This window comes from Cebus imitator, unplaced genomic scaffold (assembly GCF_001604975.1).
Source record: "Cebus imitator isolate Cc_AM_T3 unplaced genomic scaffold, Cebus_imitator-1.0 Scaffold59, whole genome shotgun sequence".
Classification (NCBI taxonomy): domain Eukaryota; kingdom Metazoa; phylum Chordata; class Mammalia; order Primates; family Cebidae; genus Cebus; species Cebus imitator.
The window spans coordinates 1,326,718-1,344,090 of NW_016107374.1; the positions used below are offsets into that span (position 1 = coordinate 1,326,718).

The 17,373-nt window shown below is 50.8% G+C and overlaps 1 protein-coding gene across 1 annotated transcript in view; it reads right to left on the bottom strand.

Annotated features, from left to right (window-relative positions):
- Nucleotides 1-386: 386 nt before the first annotated feature.
- RIBC2 (RIB43A domain with coiled-coils 2) overlaps nucleotides 387-17,373 on the bottom strand; it is an 18,874-nt gene continuing 1,887 nt past the window's right edge. Inside the window, exons 3-7 of the mRNA XM_017529473.2 lie at nucleotides 14,434-14,778; nucleotides 11,158-11,276; nucleotides 7,846-8,073; nucleotides 2,381-2,547; nucleotides 387-519 (exon numbers count right to left, since the gene is read on the bottom strand). Of these exons, the coding sequence (XP_017384962.1) occupies nucleotides 441-519; nucleotides 2,381-2,547; nucleotides 7,846-8,073; nucleotides 11,158-11,276; nucleotides 14,434-14,778 (938 nt within the window). The 3' untranslated portion in view covers nucleotides 387-440. The remainder of the gene's footprint in view (nucleotides 520-2,380; nucleotides 2,548-7,845; nucleotides 8,074-11,157; nucleotides 11,277-14,433; nucleotides 14,779-17,373) is intronic.

Below are 17,373 nucleotides of genomic sequence, written 5' to 3' on the forward strand. Positions count from 1 at the left end.
GATAAATGTTTTGTCCACAGTGGATGATTACAACTGAATGGTACTTGTGGATCAAGGAGTGTTTGTTTTTTTTTGAGACAGAGTCTCAGTCTGTCACCCAGGCTGGCGTGCAATGGTGTGGTCTCAGCTCACTGCAACCTCCGCCTCCTGGGTTCAAGCGATTCTCCTGCCTCAGCCTCTCAAGTAGCTGGGATTACAGGCACCTGCCACCATGCCCGGCTAATTTTTGTATTTTTAGTAGAGAGGGGGTTTCACTATGTTGGCCAAGTTGGTCTTGAACTCCTGACCTGGTGATCTGCCCAACTCGGCCTCCCAAAGTGCTGGGATTACAGGTGTGATCCACCACGCCTGCCCAGGAATGTACTTTTTAAAAATAAATGCGACTCTTTAAGGTTGTCACTCTTTATATGTAAACCATGGGAACAAGGGTGTCTTCTTGATTATCGACTTCCTGTATTAAATTGTGTGAAATAGTCTCCTGTCGGTTGATTTGTATAGACTTCATTCATGTATTTTTTCCTGATAACGAAACAAAAGGAGAAAAAAAAGTCAGCAAGTATGTGTACTCCCTAAGTATTCTTTTTTTTTTTTTTTGAAAAGGCACACAAACTTTTTATTAGTATTATCCCCAAAATACAGAATACATTTCACACCTAATAAGCTCAAAAAAATGATCCATCTCAACTGCTCCTCAGCGGCAAGGCTTACTTTATAATTACACTGCAATTAGATTAGGGACTTTTAACAGTAAAATGTGGGGACATATTAAAATGAAACCTCCATGGGAGTGACTGGATGTTCTGTTTACCCCATTTGATTTGTCAGATCATTCTTTTCTTTTTTTTAGAGACAAGGTCTCACGCTGTCAGCCAGGCTGGAGTGCAGTGGTGCAATCATGGCTCACTGCAGCCTCCAGCTCCTGGGCTCAAGCGATCCCCCACCTCGGCTTCCCGAGTAGCTGGGATTTAAACCGTGTGGCATCAGGCCTGGCTTTTCAGATCATTCTTAATGATCCTTTTAGGCCCTCAACAGAAGTGATGATAACAGATGGACCCACCAGCAACCAGATATCCAATTGGAGAAAATATTCCCAGGTCCCTCCTTTTTTTTTTTTTTTTTTTTGAGATAGAGTTTTGCTCTTGTTGCCCAGGCTGGAGTGCAATGGCGCGATCCCAGCTCACCACAACCTCTGCCTCCCAGATTCAAGCAATTCTCCTGCCTCAGCTTCCCAAGTAGCTGGGACTACAGGCATGCACCACCATGCCTGGCTAATTTTGTATTTTTAGTAGAGATGGGGTTTCTCCATGTTGGTCAGGCTGATCTTGAACTCCTGACCTCAAGTGATCTGCCTGCCTTGGAGTCCCAAAGTGTTGGGATTACAGGCACGAGCCACCGTGCCCGGCAGAATGTGTGTTTTCATTTCTCTTGCAATAGCCAGGTTATAGAGTAAACTATGGTCAGCTTTTTAGAAACCACCTCTCTCCCACCAATGATGGAGCAAAGTTGCAGTCGCTCTGCATCTGGACCTTCATCTGATATGGTCAGTCTTTTGAATTTCAGGCATTCAGTGGCTTCATAGTGAAATCTCATGGGTTCTTTAAAAACTGAGATATAGTTAACACGCCATAATATTCACTCTTTTAAAGTGTACAAGGCTTGGCCGGGCGCGGTGGCTCAAGCCTGTAATCCCAGCACTTTGGGAGGCCGAGGCGGGTGGATCACGAGGTCAAGAGATCGAGACCATCCTGGNTAGAGACGGGGTTTCACCATGTTGACCAGGATGGTCTCGATCTCTTGACCTCGTGATCCACCCGCCTCAGCCTCCCAAAGTGCTGGGATTACAGGCGTGAGCCACCGCGCCCGGCCCCCTCCTGACTTTAAGCCAACAGTGTGATAAATAAGTAGATATATACTGTGTTTTTCAGTAGCAAGTTCACCTATTTACTTGAATTTGACATTTTCCTGTAGTTGGAACTCTCAACTCTTAGGGTCCTGTCTATAACTAAGAGACTCCAGGCTTTTTGGGGGCAGCTCAGGAGCCCCTCTCTCTGCCTGGAAACCCGTTCCTGAGCAGGCAGTGCCATCCTCCTCCTGGGTCTCAGCCATGAAGCCTCCTCCAGGAAGCCTTCCTGACTCCCCCAGCAGACAGACTCAGTGCTCTTCCCTGGGGCTTTCCGGTGCCCTCCATCTATGCACCCCATGTGGACAGCAGTGACCTGCGGCCCATGGGTCTGTCAACCTGAGTCAGCCCGCTTGAGGTCTCCAGTGCCCAAATGAGGACCACCCAAGGTGGGGTGTTTCCCCTCCTGCCCCCTCCTTGTCCTTGACCTCCATAGACTTGCAGAGGTCCGACCCGGCCCTGGTCCCACCCAGCACTCACTGCAAACACTGCTCCTTGGCCAGGCTGAGGTTGCTGCTGTCCAGAGCCCTGCGCAAGTCACGCTGCTGCCGCCGCTGCTGCCGCTCAAACAGCAGGGTGGCGCGAGCCCCCTGAATCCGCCTACGGTCCCAGTCTAGGTCTCGCTGGCGCTCTTCTTCCTGGAGCCTCTGGAAGGAAGCGATGACTCACCATCACCTTTCTGCAGGTCCAAAGAGCCCCAGGGGATTGTCCAGGAGACCTGGCCTCTCGTTCTACAGATGGGGAAACTGAGGCTCAGAGGAGGGGCAGGTAGGTGACCTATGTCATGCAGGAAGCCAGAGGAGAGCCCCAGCCTGCCCTCCCCCGTCAGGAGGTGCTGGCTGTTCTCTTTCTCCTGAAGGGAGACTCAATTCCTACAGCGGCCTCCACTCCTGGCTCCCGGTGGCGGGGAAGGACGTCCATTTCTATAGTGGCCTCTACTCCCGGCTCCCGAGGGGGAAGGACCTCCATTCCTACAGTGGCCTCCGCTCCTGGCTCCCAGGGCCAGGGCTCCCAGGTGCAGGCTGGGCCAGGGTCTTCCTCCTCAGGTGCTCAGGGGTCTCCCTGGCTGGGTCAGCACTACCTCCATGAGCCATGGCCTGCTGCCCCAAAGCTGAACGCAGATCATTTGGGCAGCTTCCAGAACATGCAGACACCACAGCCTCACTTGTGACAAGAAGGTCATGGTCTTAGAGGGGCACCCCGACCCCTGAGTTGCTATGTTTCAGCTCATTTCTCACTGCCCTCCAGACTGCTCTGTGAAAACCCCAGAGCCCTGGAAGAGGAAGCTGGACTTATGTGAAGGGAGGGGCACTTTCCCACGTGTCATCAGCTTTGTTGGGGCTGAAGACGAGTCCCCTTTGCCCACTTTTGCCAGTTTTAGGGCAGAGCTTCCTCCCGCCGAATGAGCAAGGATAAGTGTCTGGTGTGTGGCACATGAACCTGGGTGGCCCCATACTGGGACTGAAGGCAGGCTGGCAGTCTCTGCCACCCACTAGGCAAGTCACCTGGCTCCCACGAACCTCAGTGTCCCCTGCTCTAAAGGCAGGCTGCTCTCAGGAGCCTGGGGTCATCACACACGCTGGTTGGTTGAAAGCGGGGAATGGCACGAGACACTAACCTGGGCTAAGAGCAAAGCAGAAAGCCCAGCTGTTCGCTGTGAGGTCCCAGCTGTCCCAGTTACCGCCAAGCACAGAAAAGGGGGTGGAAGCCACAACCCAGAAAGGAAGGGGGCGGTATTTCTGAGTGGGGAGGTTTCATGCGTTTTGCCCCCTTTGTGCTTTTCTGTCTTCTTTTTTTTCTGAGACAGTGTCTTACTCTGTCGCCAGGCTGGAGTGCAGTGGCACGATCTCGGCTCACTGCAACCTCTGCCTCCTGGGTTCAAGCAATTCTCCTGCCTCAGCCTCCTGAGTAGCTGGGATTACAGGTGCGTACCACCACACCTAGCTAATTTTTTTGTGTATTTTTTTTTTTTTTGAGACAGAGTCTCACTCTGTTGCCAGGTGCTAGGCTGGAGTGCAGTGGCACAATCTCGGCTCACTGCAACCTCCGACTCTTGGGTTCAAGCAATTCTCCTGCCTCAGCCTCCCGAGTAGCTGGGACTATAGGTGCACGCCACCGCACCCAGCTAGTTTTTGTATTTTTAGTAGAGACGGCGTTTCACCATGTTGGCCAGGATGGTCTCGATCTCTTGACCTCGTGATCCGCCCGCCTTGGCCTCCCAAAGTGCTGGGATTACAGGCTTGAGCCACCGCGCCTGGCCCTTGTGTATGTTTTTAGTAGAGATGAGTTTCACTCTGTTGGCCAGGATGGTCTTGATCTCCTGACCTCGTGATCCACCTGCCTCGGCCTCCCAAAGTGTTGGGATTACAGGCGTGAGCCAGGCATACCCAGCTGTCTTAATTTTCTATAAAAAATGAAAACTAGGCAACCATGCTGCTTTCACGATGGCTGGCTGGCCGTCTGTGCCAGGCAGTCCGGGCAGAGCTACAGTCCTGAAGCACAGAGCAGGGCCCTGGACCCTGATTCCAGCCTTGGGGCTCTTTCACCTTGGACTACTTCCTAAGCCTCACGCCTCCTGCCTACCCAGGTCCTGGCCCCACTGCAGCCTCTCCCACACGCATGCACCTCTGGCCTGCAGGGAAGCAGGTGCCCCACCCACTCCTCAAGCCCTGGTCCACACCACCGCCACTGTCCCTTGTCCTCCTGGACCCCCCAAATCAGAAGCTAACACCAATGATGGCATCTGCCACCCAGCCCGGCCTCTCCCACCCACCTTTGCAGGTTTGAGACCCTCTCCAGATGTCTCCTGCCAGGATTCTCAGTGGTTTCAGCATGCGCAGAGACGGCCCTCTCCTGTCCCCGCTGCTCAGCTCTCCCGCCTCCTCTTCAAAGATGTAGTCCCGCTTTCCGCTTCTCACCCTCTGGGCACACCCGACCAGTAGTTCTCAAACTTGAGTGGGCATCAGAATCCCCTAGGGGCTTTCAAACCACAGACTGCGGGCCCCACCTGGCCAGTGCTTCGGGCTGGAGACCTTCCCTTTGGGACCCTCCACCCTTCCCTTGTCATTACCAGTGACGCTGCCCCGACAGTCTCACTGCTGGGACCTGCCTCTTCCACTCTCTCTCCAAGACCCTGACTCCAACGACTATGCGCCCCCTGAATTATGACCTGCAGTCCGCTGGCTGCCACTTTTCCATTCTCTCTCTGGCCCCCTGGTTTGTCTCATGGCAGACACTCCCAGTCCGATGCCTTCGGCCCCCTGAGCCCTTCACTTGGTCAGGCAGGTGGTGACCAAGATGAATCTGGCTAAGCACGGGTGGGGACACCCAAAAGCGCTCTCTTGGGGTCACTTCAAGGTCATGACTATGACCCCCGCCCCCAACGAGCCCTGGGCACTGTCCGACCATCCTGTCCCCTTCCTTCAGGCCGTTCCCTTTCTGGCTCTTCCAGGTGACCATTTAGCACTCACTCCCCCTCCCTCAGTTCTACTTCTAAAAGGTAGAAAATTTTTAACTTCTAAAAGGTAGAAAATGCACTGTCACTTCAGTGGTCCTGAGCCACAGCTCTCAGTACAAATCAATTCCAGGTCTAATTTCTGTTCTGATCCTGCTGGTCAATTTCACTAGAAAAGAGAGGCTCCCCAAGCTCCCACCCTGATGCTCTTTCCCACGGCTCCCGTGATGGCTCTCTGAGCTCCCAGGCCACACCAAGCCCTCAATAGCACTCCATGTCCCTTGCTCACCTGCAGCCCAGGGACATGGCTCCAGCAAGTCTCTCCTCTGGCATCAGTATCACAAGCATGGTGTTATTTACATAATCAAAACAAACAGACAGAAGCTTGCCCTTCACGCCATGGCCCCCACCAGCTACCACTCCATTTTTCTGCACCCTTTACAGCAAACGCTTGTAAGTGTTGTCTACATTTGCCACCTCCACTTCTTTCCTGCCTGTTCTCTTGAGCCCATTAGGCTGTCGGCCCCACTCCTCTCCTTCCCGACAGGGTCCCCAGCGGCTACCATGGTGCCGGATCCAGCGTTTAGCCCACAGCCTGGCAGCAGTGTCTGACCCAGGGGTTCCCCTCTCCTTCCCTCCCAAACAACTGTCCTCACTTGGCCTCCAGGAAACCATGGCTTACATCCATCCACCTCCCTGGTAGCCCCTTCTCAGGCCCCTTTGCTCTTTATAAATGGTGGTACTGAGAAGGGGGACTCCAAGGTGGGGGCAGGACTCAGTCCTCAGCTTTAAATACTCTCTGTAGGGCCAAGCGCAGTGGCTCACACCTGTAATCCCAGCACTCTGGGAGGCTGAGATGGGCAGATCACTTGAGACCTGGAGTAGAGGTATCTACTAAAAATACAAAAATTAGCTGGGCTTGGTGGTGCATGCCTGTAATCCCAGCTTCCCAGGAGGCTGAGGCAGGAGAATTACTTGAACCTGGGAGGTAGAGGATGCACCACTGCACTCCAGCCTGGGTGATACAGTGAGCTCTGTCTCAAAATGCATATATACATACTCTCTGTAGGTGACGACTGACATTTATGCCTCCGGCCCAGACCTTGTTCTGAGCCCTATGTTCCATATCCAGCTGGGCTTTAATTGGAGGTTGTGGCAGAAAATACCACTTCTCTCCCAGTAGCCATTTTTCATTCTTCCTTAGTAAAAGAATCACCAACATGTCACTGCCTGGAATAAATGTGACATTTCCCTGCCTTCTTTAGAGTTAGGGGCAACTTCGTGACTAAGTGTTGTCCGGTGAAATGTAAGTGAAAATCTCCATGCCTCCTTCCTGGTAGCTGGACTATGCATGTGATGGCTGGTGCTCAAGCAGCCATCCTGCACTAAGAAGTGACAGCCAGGAGACAAGGATAGCAGGACATCGGTCAGTGACCACAGAGCTTCCATATCAGCCCTGGACTGTTTTCCTGAGGATTTAGACTGCATGCAAGAGACTATTTTAAGATGCTGTTATTTGTGGTTTTCTGCCACATTCAAGCAAATCGAATCCTAATAGATACAGATATCTAATGAACTTTGCATACTTAATGTATCTAAAATTGTAATTTTGATTTCCACCCCTCCCACCCCGCCAACCTGCTCCTCCCACTACCTTCCCCATCTCTGGAAATGCCAATTCCACCCCTCTAGTTGCTCAGGCCACAAGGCCTGGAGTCATCTCTAATTCCTCTCTTTCACACGCCCCCGCCCAATCCTTCAACCAGTCCTGTAGACTCTACCTTCAAAATACATCCAGAATCTGACCCTTTCCCAGCACCGCCAGTGCCAGTGCTGTGGTCCCAGCCAACACGGCCTCTCACCGTGAGCACTGCAGAGGCCTTCCTAGAGGTCTCCTTCCTTCCTCCTCAGCCCCTAGCATCCACCCTCAACACAAGGGGATCTGGCTGGGGATCCTGTTCCACCTAAGTTAGATCTTGTCACTCCTCTGTCCAAAACCCTCCAGAGTTCCCTGTCTCAGTCACAGAAGAAGCAAGCCAAAGTCCTCTCCAGTAGCCTTCCAGCAGGACCTTGACCTTCTGTCTCTGAGGCCTCAGCACCTGCCCCTCCCTCAGTCCACTCCAGGCACCAGGCTCCTCGCTCTTTTCCGAGCAGGTCTGACAGGGTCCTGCCTCAAGGCCTGTGCCTTTGCAGCTCCCCCTGCCTGGTCGCCCTTTTCCCAGGTCCACACATGGCTCCCTTCTTGCCTGCTTTTGGTCTCTGCTTCAACATGTACCCAGTCTACTGTCCCTTCCTGGCACTCCTACTCCTGATGCCACATCATATGGGTGTAAGATTATCTGGCCTGTCTCCCCCGACTAGAAGGGAAACTCCTTGAGGCCAGCTCCTAGCGCAGAGCACAAGGCCTGCCTCAAGGAGATTTGTGCCTGGAAGGAAGCAGGAGCATAGGGGCTGGCTCTTCGGGCTCTGGGAACAGGGGAGGGGCAATCACCAGCTTCTCCTGGACTTGCTGCTTCTGAACTAGGCGGATCTGCTCCAGCTGCTCCTGGGTCATGCCCTTCCAGCGGTCAGGGACCACGCGGTGGGGCCCGAAGGAGCTGGCTGCCTGCTGCGGGTTCTCAGAGAGCAGGTCCCCATGCAGCAGGTTGGTGATCTCGGCCAAGTTGTCCTCTTGTTCTTGTGTTTTCTCTTGCTTTTTCCTTTCTGCTGACTCAATGGCCTAAGCAGGTGAAGACATGAAAGAAGATGGTCTGAGTGACCCCAGGGGTCTTCTGATACCCAGGCCAGCAAATCTCACTGAGGGCCCTCGAGGGAAGGATATGCTAAGGGCAGCAGGAGCCGGGTGGCGGGGAGACTTGTCAGGTACGGATGTGGGAGGGTCCCGGAACCTCTGCCTGAGCACTGCTGGGCGGGTGGGCTAGACTCAGGATCAGCCCCTGCTGGGTGTGTGCATAAGAGCTCTGGGTCTTGCACTAGCTTGCCAAGGCAGGGAGCTCCCTCCCTGGGTTAGGCCACCACCCAGCGTTGGCCTGGCCCCACCCAGGGCAGGGCTCTGTGCCCCGGCAACCCCTGGACATTGGTGGGCTGCAAAGAACACCGACACAGTGGTTCCCAATGGTGATGACTTCTCAAAGGTAGAAAATGCATTGTCACCTCAGTGACTACATGCTGCAGTCCTCAGTACAAATCAATTCCAGGTCTAATTTCTGTTCCATTCCCTGGAGGGGTCCCTGGCTGTGTGACCTGCACAAGTCAACCTCCCCTCTCGGGGCTGCAGTCATTTCTCTGTGAAGTCAGGAGGTGGCGCAGGAGACATGTACTTGGGTTAACAGTTGTCCTCAGTAACACATGGACAGGGCAGTTTGCAAGGGGCCAGCATTCCACAGGTGCCCACCAGAGGCCAGCCTGGTTGAGTCACACAGCACAGGCTTTGCAACTGGACGGGCCCAAGTTCAAATACTGGACTTGCCACTGAGCACTCCCTAAGAAAGGCAGCTCATCCTTCCAAGCCTCTTTTTTTTCTTTTTTTGAGACACAGTCTCACTGTGTCGCCTGGGCTGGAGTACAGTGGTGTGATCTCTGCTCACTGCAACCTCTACCTCCTAGATTCTCCTGCCTCAGCCTCCCAAATCGCTGGGATTACAGAGCCCACCACCACACCCAGCTAATGTTTCGTATTTTTAGCAGAGACGGGGTTTTACCATGCTGGCCTGGATGGTCTTAAACTCCTGACCTCCCGATTCACCCACCTCAGCCTCCCAAAGTGCTGGGATTACAGGTGAGGCAATGCACTGGCCTCTTTTTTTTTTTTTTTTAAAGACAGGGTCTTACTCCATTGCCCAGGCTGGAGTGCAGTGGTACACTCAACTCACTGCAGCCTCAAACCTCTCAGGCTCAAGTGATTCTCCTACCTCAGTCTCCCAAATAGCTGAGACTATGGGGGTGTGCCACCACACCCGGCTAATTTAAACTAAAGTTTTTAGAGACAGAGTCCCACTATATTGCCCAGTCTAGTCTTGAACTCCTGAGCTCAAATGATCCTCCTGTCTCAGCTTCCCAAAGTGTTGAGATTACATACATGAGCCATGGTGCCTGGGCCTGAGCCTGTTTCTTTGTCGGTTAAGTTGGATTAATCATGCCTCTGTGGTAGGGCTGCTAAACACAGTGACTACTAAGAGCAGCTAATTGTTGCTGGGATTTAAAATAATGGCCAACCAGGTGGATCGCCTGAGGTCAGGAGTTTGAGACTAGCCTGACCAACATGGTGAAACCCTGTCTCTACTTAAAAAAAAAAAAAAAGTCAGGCATGATGACATGCCCCTGTAATCCCAGCTTCTCAGGAGACTGAGGCAGGAGAACCACTTGAACTCAGGAAGCAGAGGTTGCAGTGAGCTGAGATCACACCACTGCACTCCAGCCTGGGTGACAGAGTAAGAGTTAGTCTCAAAGTAATAATAACAATATTATTTTATATTTAATATTGTTTTAATAATAATATTGACCTTTGCAGCTCACTAGGTGGTGAGCTCAGACATCTGGTGTCTTGCTTTGCCCTTCGGTCCTCCCCAGCACCTGCAGTTTGCTCTCCTCATTCCTCTCCCTGGTGTTGACAACCCACATTCTCTGGTGTCTGGTCCAGCCTCTCTGGGATTTTCAACTGCCCGCCCCCGCCAGCAGAACAGTTTAGAGCTTGTATCTCCAAAATATTTAGTTCACAGTGTGGCACTACTATACTTTAATTATGGCATATGCTCTGTAATGACACATGAACATGGAAATCAAAAGCGATGAGGTTAAAAATGAACATGAGGCCGGGCTCTGGTATTCTCCTCTCCAACGGATCGTGACCCATGTGGTCTTTAGGGACCACAGTTGTAGTTGACAAGAGAATCTGATCAATCTGGCCAAGTCCTCACCCACCGAAAACAGAATTGCATTTGAAAAGAAAACCTTGTTGGGGGAGGGAGGGGAAGGGGGCGAGCTCTAATTTGCATAAGTAAAAGAATCCCAGCTCTTGTGAGGCTGAGGCGGACAAAGTGCTTGAGCTCAGGAGTTTGAGACCACCCTGGGCAACATGGCAAAACCCTGTCTCTACAAAAAAATACAAAAATTAGCTGGGCACGGTGGCACATGCCTGTAGTCCCAGCTACTCGGATGGCTGAGGTGGGGGATCACCTGAGCCTGGGAGGTTGAGGCTGCAGGAGGCATGATCACGCCACCACACTCCAGCCTGGGTGATGGAGTGAGACCGTGCCTCAAAAACAAAAAACAAAGAAGCAGAGAAGGATCTACTTCAGCAACTTCAGCATCAGGTTGGAGGGGAGGGCAGTGTGTGGGAGGAGGTGGGCCAGAGTTTAGAGGATGCGGGAGCCTTCAGAAGACCCTACTGTCCGAGCTCATCACAATAGTCTCCCTCCCTGCCATCAGTGAGCATCCATGTAGGTGTTCTCGGTAAAAGGGAGCTCGGAGAGGGGAAGAACTGAAGCCAGCAGCAGGCGTGGCAGCAGAGCTAGGCAGTAACAGTCTGGCGGATGTCACCATCCTCATGTTACAGAAGAAACTGAAGTCTGGAAAGGGGAGTTGGGCAGGTTTCCTTCCAAGACTCGGAGATAAGGGACAGGACTGGGTCTCATTCGTCTCTGTAATCAATCAGGCAGCGTCAGGGGCTCCATCAGGGCTGGTGATGTGGCCAGGGGAGTGGGCTGAGACTGGGATTCCCCGGGAGGCAGGAGAGCCTTGGGAAGCTGCAGCGGATTCGTCCTCCCCTCCAGTGGCGGAGCGTCGGGTATCCGGGTACCCATACCTGGCTCTTGTTGAACTCTTTCACAGACGCACAAACTGCCTTTCGGGTGGCGCTTTCCAGCTTCTGTAGGTGCCTGGCCGTCTCATCAAACTGCAGCCTGGTCTCCGTGTAGAAGGCCTCTGAAAGGAGGCGAGACGAAATCAGACCCACCTGGCCACAGGAGCTCCTTCTCCCTGCCGTGTGGCCATTCGTGCCTTTGCCTCCTACCACGTCCTTAGCCATGAGCGTGAGGCGGGAACAATAATAACAGGACCTGCTGAGTGCCGATGATCACTACCATGCTGGGGTCCTGGGACAGGCTGGTGGTGTGCCCCTGCTGTCCTGCTCTATGCGGACGCAGCTACATCCTTACAGCGGGCAAGAGACACTCTACAGCCCCGGAAATGACGTTTGAGACCTACAGGACAAAAGAAGAGGGCTGGGAGCAGGTGCAGAGGTTCTGGGGTGCGAAAGGATTCAGCGGAATCCAGAAGTGAAAGAGCGAGAAAGCAGGCAGGACTCGAGGAGGAAGGGGAGCCAGATGACAGACATTGTACAGGGGCAGGAAGACGTGCTCAGGCCAGGGAGGAAGAGACAGGGGAGGACTAGGTGAAGGAGTCAAGGTGGAAGGCCCAGACAGCAAAGCGTGAAGATTTGGAGGCAAACAGAGCAGGCTCACATCCCAGCCCGACATTTCCTAGCTCTGTGAACCTCAAGTATGACTTAACCTCTCTGAGCCTGTGTCCCGACCTGTGAGGCAGGACACACCGACTGTGCAGAACCACTATGTTAAAAAAAAAAAAAAAAGTCATCGATCAGAAGTGTCTTCATTCAAGTATTTGTGCCCTGTGATCTACAAAAACAAAGACCAAATTCTTTCATCTTGAATTTCTGGCCTCTGCACCGTCAGCCTCACATCTCACCCTTCAGTTGTTCATTCATCCATTTAACACAGAGCCATCGAGAGCCTAGCATGGGGGTCCCACTTTGCTGGGAACATGGTACATAATGGCGAGTAAGACAGGGCTTTTCCTGCCTTCCTGGAACTTCCTGCCTAGCAGAGGAGACATCAACCAACACATGAACCCAGAATAAACGTATTAATACCAACTGTAGCTGTGACATGGAGAAAGGACAGAGAGACCAACAGGGGAGATACTGGGGGCTCCTGGCTGAGGTGGGGGGTGGGGTTAGGGATTACTCCTCTGGGAGCAAATGAGGCTTGAGACCTGCAGGACAAACAAAGCGGGTTGGGAGTAGGTACAGAGGTTCTGCGGTGGGAAAGGATTCAGCGGAATCCAGAAGTGAAAGAGGAAGATGGCAGGAACATAGCAAGTGGAGAGGGCGGAGTCAAAAGCAGAGAGGTGGGCAGAGGTGCAGCCTGCAGAGCCCACGGTCTGCGGGAGGATTCCGTATCTCTCTCCACGTTCACGTGAAGCCATTAGTGGGCTTGAAGCTGGGATCAAGGGGGTAGGGTGATGCTGTCCAAACCCCACACTGTTTCTTCTCATTGTTGTTGTTTTTGACATGAGTTTTCGCTCTTGTTGCCCAGGCTGTAGTGCAATGGCACAGTGTTCTGAAAGCTGAATTGCATGTGGATTTCGAGGAGGAGGAGATGATCGAGTGTGTCTTGTGCTGATGACAGGTCAAGATGAAGATCAAAAACCGGCCTTGACGGCTGTGTGCAGGCCATCAAGGCTGTCACGCTTGTAATCCCAGCACTTTGGGAAGCCAAGGCGGGAGGATCACGAGGTCAAGAGATCGAGACCATCCTGGCCAACACGGTGAAACCCCATCTCTAGTAAAAACACAAAAATGAGCTGAGCGTGGTGGTGTACGCCTGTAGTCCCAGCTACTCTGGAGGCTGACGCAGGAGAATCACTTGAACCTGGGAGGCATGGCTGCAGTGAGCTGAGATTGCATCTGTGCATGCCAGCCTGGCAACAGAGCAAGACTCTGCCTTAAAAAAACCAAAAAACAAAAAACCAATGTTGGATTGGGCGACATGGAGGTTACTGGTGAGATTGGCCAGGGCAGTTCCAGTGGAACAGGGAGGGGCATAAATCTGGTAGGAGTAGGTTCAGAGAGAACGGGGGCAGATTATCTGGGGAGACATCACTCATGGAGAGTAGAGTGGGGAGAGAAGAGGCTGGGAGGAGGATGAGCTGAGCAAGGAGACCGCACACTAACAAGCAGAGAGGAGGGGCTTAAGAAGATGGAGTGTGTTTCTCCCTGTACCTGCTCCTTGTTTCGGCTTCCTCATAGCTCCAGACTATTTCATCACCCACTGACACACCCCAAGAGAGCAGGGATGTTGTCATCTTCATTACTGGGTCTTCCTGGCACAGAAGTGGCTGGAAGGATCAGCGCTGCTTCTGTACATGCATGAAGAGGAGCTGGGAGAGCAGAATGCTGCTGACCTCAGTGAATGCAGGATGCATTAGGCTTTCTGCAGTTACTTCAATGAGAGGCTGTTTTGTGCCTTGGAGCATTTGCCTAAGAGGTTCCCTGGGCTTGGGGAGTTCTGGTGAGGACATATGACCACCATGCCTGCAACTACACTCCCTGAGTTCCCTGTAGGAACCTTTTTTTTTTTTTTTTTTGAGATGGAGTTTTGCTTTTATTGCCCAGGCTGGAGTACAATGGTGCAATCCCGGTTCACTGCAAACTCTGCCTCCTGATTCAAGCGAGTCTCCTGCCTCAGCCTCCCAAATAGCTGGGATTACAGGCATGGGCTACCACGCCTGGCTAATTTTTTATTTTTAGTAGAGACGGGGTTTCTCCACGTTGGTCAGGCTGGTCTTGAACTCCCAACCTCAGGTGATCTGTCTGCCTCAGCCTCCCAAAGTGCTGAGATTACAGGCGTGAGCCACTGTGCCCAGCTCCCTGTAGGAACTTCCACCACAGCACCCAAGAGACTTGGGAAGACCTGCATCTTTCCCATTCATCTTCCCAGCAGGCTGTGAGGGCAGGGGCCAATTCTGAGTTACGATCCTGCTGGGACCTGACACGGAAAGTGTTTACCACTTGACTGAGGGGTGACTGGATGTTTCACTCCTGGAGGGCAGGCTCTGACTTTTCTTTCCCTACAGGGCCAAAGCAGCATGTGGCTGTGCACATTAGGACTTTAAAAAAAAAAACACAAAAACTGTAGGGTTGCTTAAAAAACACACACACAGGAACTGTAGGATTGCTAAAAAAACAAAGCAAAAAACAAAACAAAACAACCCAGAAAAACTGTAGGGTTGGTTTGTTGAGGAGAGCACGGAGACCGGCTGGTCCCTTCTGTTTCATTACCTGCGTGTTTCTGTTCAGCCCGGGCATTCTTCCATTCCCTCTGTTGCTGCAAGGACCATTCTCTGTTTTGCTCTTCTTGGAATTTCTTCCTCTCATGGAAGTTTAAATCCTCTCCCATGAATTTCTGCATTCCTGATATCGTATTCCGAATATCATTATCTGACTGCCGGGCTGGAAGATCTCTCTTAAGGGCTAGGGGGTCAGACAGATCAAATTCTCGGCGAGTTTCCGGCTTCTGAAAGCTCTGCTGGAAGTCACTGACAGCCCTACAGAGATTTTTCCGATCCCTCTTTTTCCGGTTTTCCAATATGCACGTTATTTTGTCATTTTGCCTCATTTCAGCAGCTGGAAGAGATACAGTATATCCATAAGCTTAGGATTCAGAGGAAAAAATAAATTTGAATATTCTATCTATTCTATTCTAATTTTGAGACGAGTCTCGCATTGTCCCCCAGGCTGGAGTGCAGTGGCACAATCTCGGCTCACTACAACTTCGGCCTCAGCCTCCCACATAGCTGGGATTATTGGTGCCCGCCACCACGCCTGGCTAATTTTGTTTGTATTTTTAGTAGAGATGAGGTTTCACTATGTTGGCTAGGCTGGTCTCAAACTCCTGACCTCTTGATCTGCCCGCCTCGGCCTCCCAAAGTGCTGGGATTACAGGCATGAGCCATCACACCCGGCCCCCATTTTATTTTTTATTGTTTATTTTTAGAGATAGGGCCTCGTTATGTTGCCTGGGCTGGTCTCCGGGCCTCAAGCAGTCTTTCTGCCTCAGCCTCCCAAGTTACTGGGATTACAGCAGTGAGCCACTGCACTCAGCCCATGAATCTACTTTAAAAACTAATTTTTTCAGTGATTGCAAAAGTAATACAACCCTCCAAAAAAGTAACACAGCCATTAAAGGATTGTTATACTGAATACAGAAAGAGTACCTACAAATCAATTTTTAAAACCCCAAAACCCAACCCCCAAAATGGGCAAAATGTAGGAACAGCCAGGCAAATCACCATAAAGAAACCTGAGTAATCAATACACTTATGAAAGGATGATCGCCCATGCAAGGTGGGAGACATCCAATGAATTGGAGGCAAAATATTTAAAATGCTAACAATGGCACATATTAGTAAGGATGTGGCGAAACAAGATCTCTCATTTGCAGCTGGGTGCCGTGTCTCCTGCCTGTAATCCCAGCACTTTGGGGGGCCGACATGGGTGGATCATGTGGTCAAGAGTTTGAGAACATCCTGGCCAACATGGTGAAATCCCGTTTCTACTAAAAATACAAAAACTAGCTGGGCATGGTAGCGCGTGCCTGTAGTCCCAGCTACTCAGGAAGCTGAATCACGAGAATCGCTTGAACCCGGGAGGCGGTGGCTGCAATGAGCTTAGATCACGCCGCTGCACTCCAGCTGGGCGATGGAGGGAGACTTTGAGAAAAAAAAAAGATCTCTCATTTGCTGCTTGTAGGAGTGTTAACTTGGTACACTTACAACAAAGTAATTTTGCAGCATCCCACAATACTACCTTTGACCCATCAATTCCACTTTTAGATATCCCTCTCACAGGTGTGCTAGGGACAGAATACATGGACAGTCATTGAGGCAGCGTTCACAATGACAAAACAACTGAAAAAAAAAACCCAAACCAGCCATCAGCAGCGGAATGGACGAAGAAGCTGTAGTTATAGTTAATTCATATAACAAAATGCCACGAAACAACTAAAATGAATACTCTCTATACGTAAATCACTGATTAATTAAAAAAATATAAACTTGAAAGAAAAGCATATTGCAAATGCATCTATTCAATAGGATGCCATTTATATAAGTTTTAAAAACACATAGAAACACTTTTGTATTGTTCTGAATATATACATAAACAAAGAGTCCAAGTATAAAAACGCATGGGGGCTGGGCGTGGTGGCTCATGCCTGTAATCTCCGAAGTTGGGAGGTCGAGGAGGGCAGATCACCTGAGGTCAGGAGTTTGAGACCAGCCTGGCCAACAAGGTGGAACCCTGCCTCTACTAAAATACAAAAAAATTAGCCTGGTGTGGTGGTGCACGCCTGTAATCCCAGCTACACCGGAGGCTGAGACAGGAGACTCACTTGAGCCGGAGGCGGAGGTTGCAGTGAGCTGAGATAGCGCCATGGCACTCCAGCCGGGTGACAGAGCAAGACTCTATCTCAAAAAAAAGAAAAAAAAAATGCATGGCAATGATAAACACTTCTGAGGAGAAAGAAAGAAGAAAATTATGCGCTGGGGGGAGCGTGGCTGCTCTACATAAATATGTATGTATATTAAATTAAATTCTCCAAAAACACTCAAGCTATCTGAAGCTAATTCGGCAAAATGTTAACATCTAGCCTGGTGACGGGTACATATGTATCTGTCACATCGTTTTTGTAAGTTTGAATTGCCTCATAACTAAAAATATTAATAAAAAAGATAAATCATTTGGAACATATAGAACAGTATAAAGGAGAAAACAAAGTTTCCTCATAATCCTATCCCTCCAACATTACCACTGCTAACATTTTGGTATATTTCCTTTCTGTCTTCTAAGCGTATTTTAAAAACAATCAATAGCACATTGTACGATTTTGTATCCTGCTTTTCTCTATTATAAAAATCCTTATGGTGTTTCAAAACACTGAAATTTCTTTCTTTTTTTTTTCCAAGTTATTTTTTGTAGAGATGGGGGTCTCACTTTGTTGCCCAGGCAAGTCTAGAACTCCTGGTCTCAAGTGATCCTCTAGTTTCAGCCTCTTGGAAGTGTAAAATTTCAGCAACTGTTGAAATTGTTGAACATGATATGAAAAAATGAGTTCTATTTGAAGTGGAATAATAGTAACTTGAATACTGTGATTTGAATCATGTCTATCTGTGAGTCAGCTTGAGGGTGTGAGCCCAGGCTTACACCTGTGTTGTCTGGTAT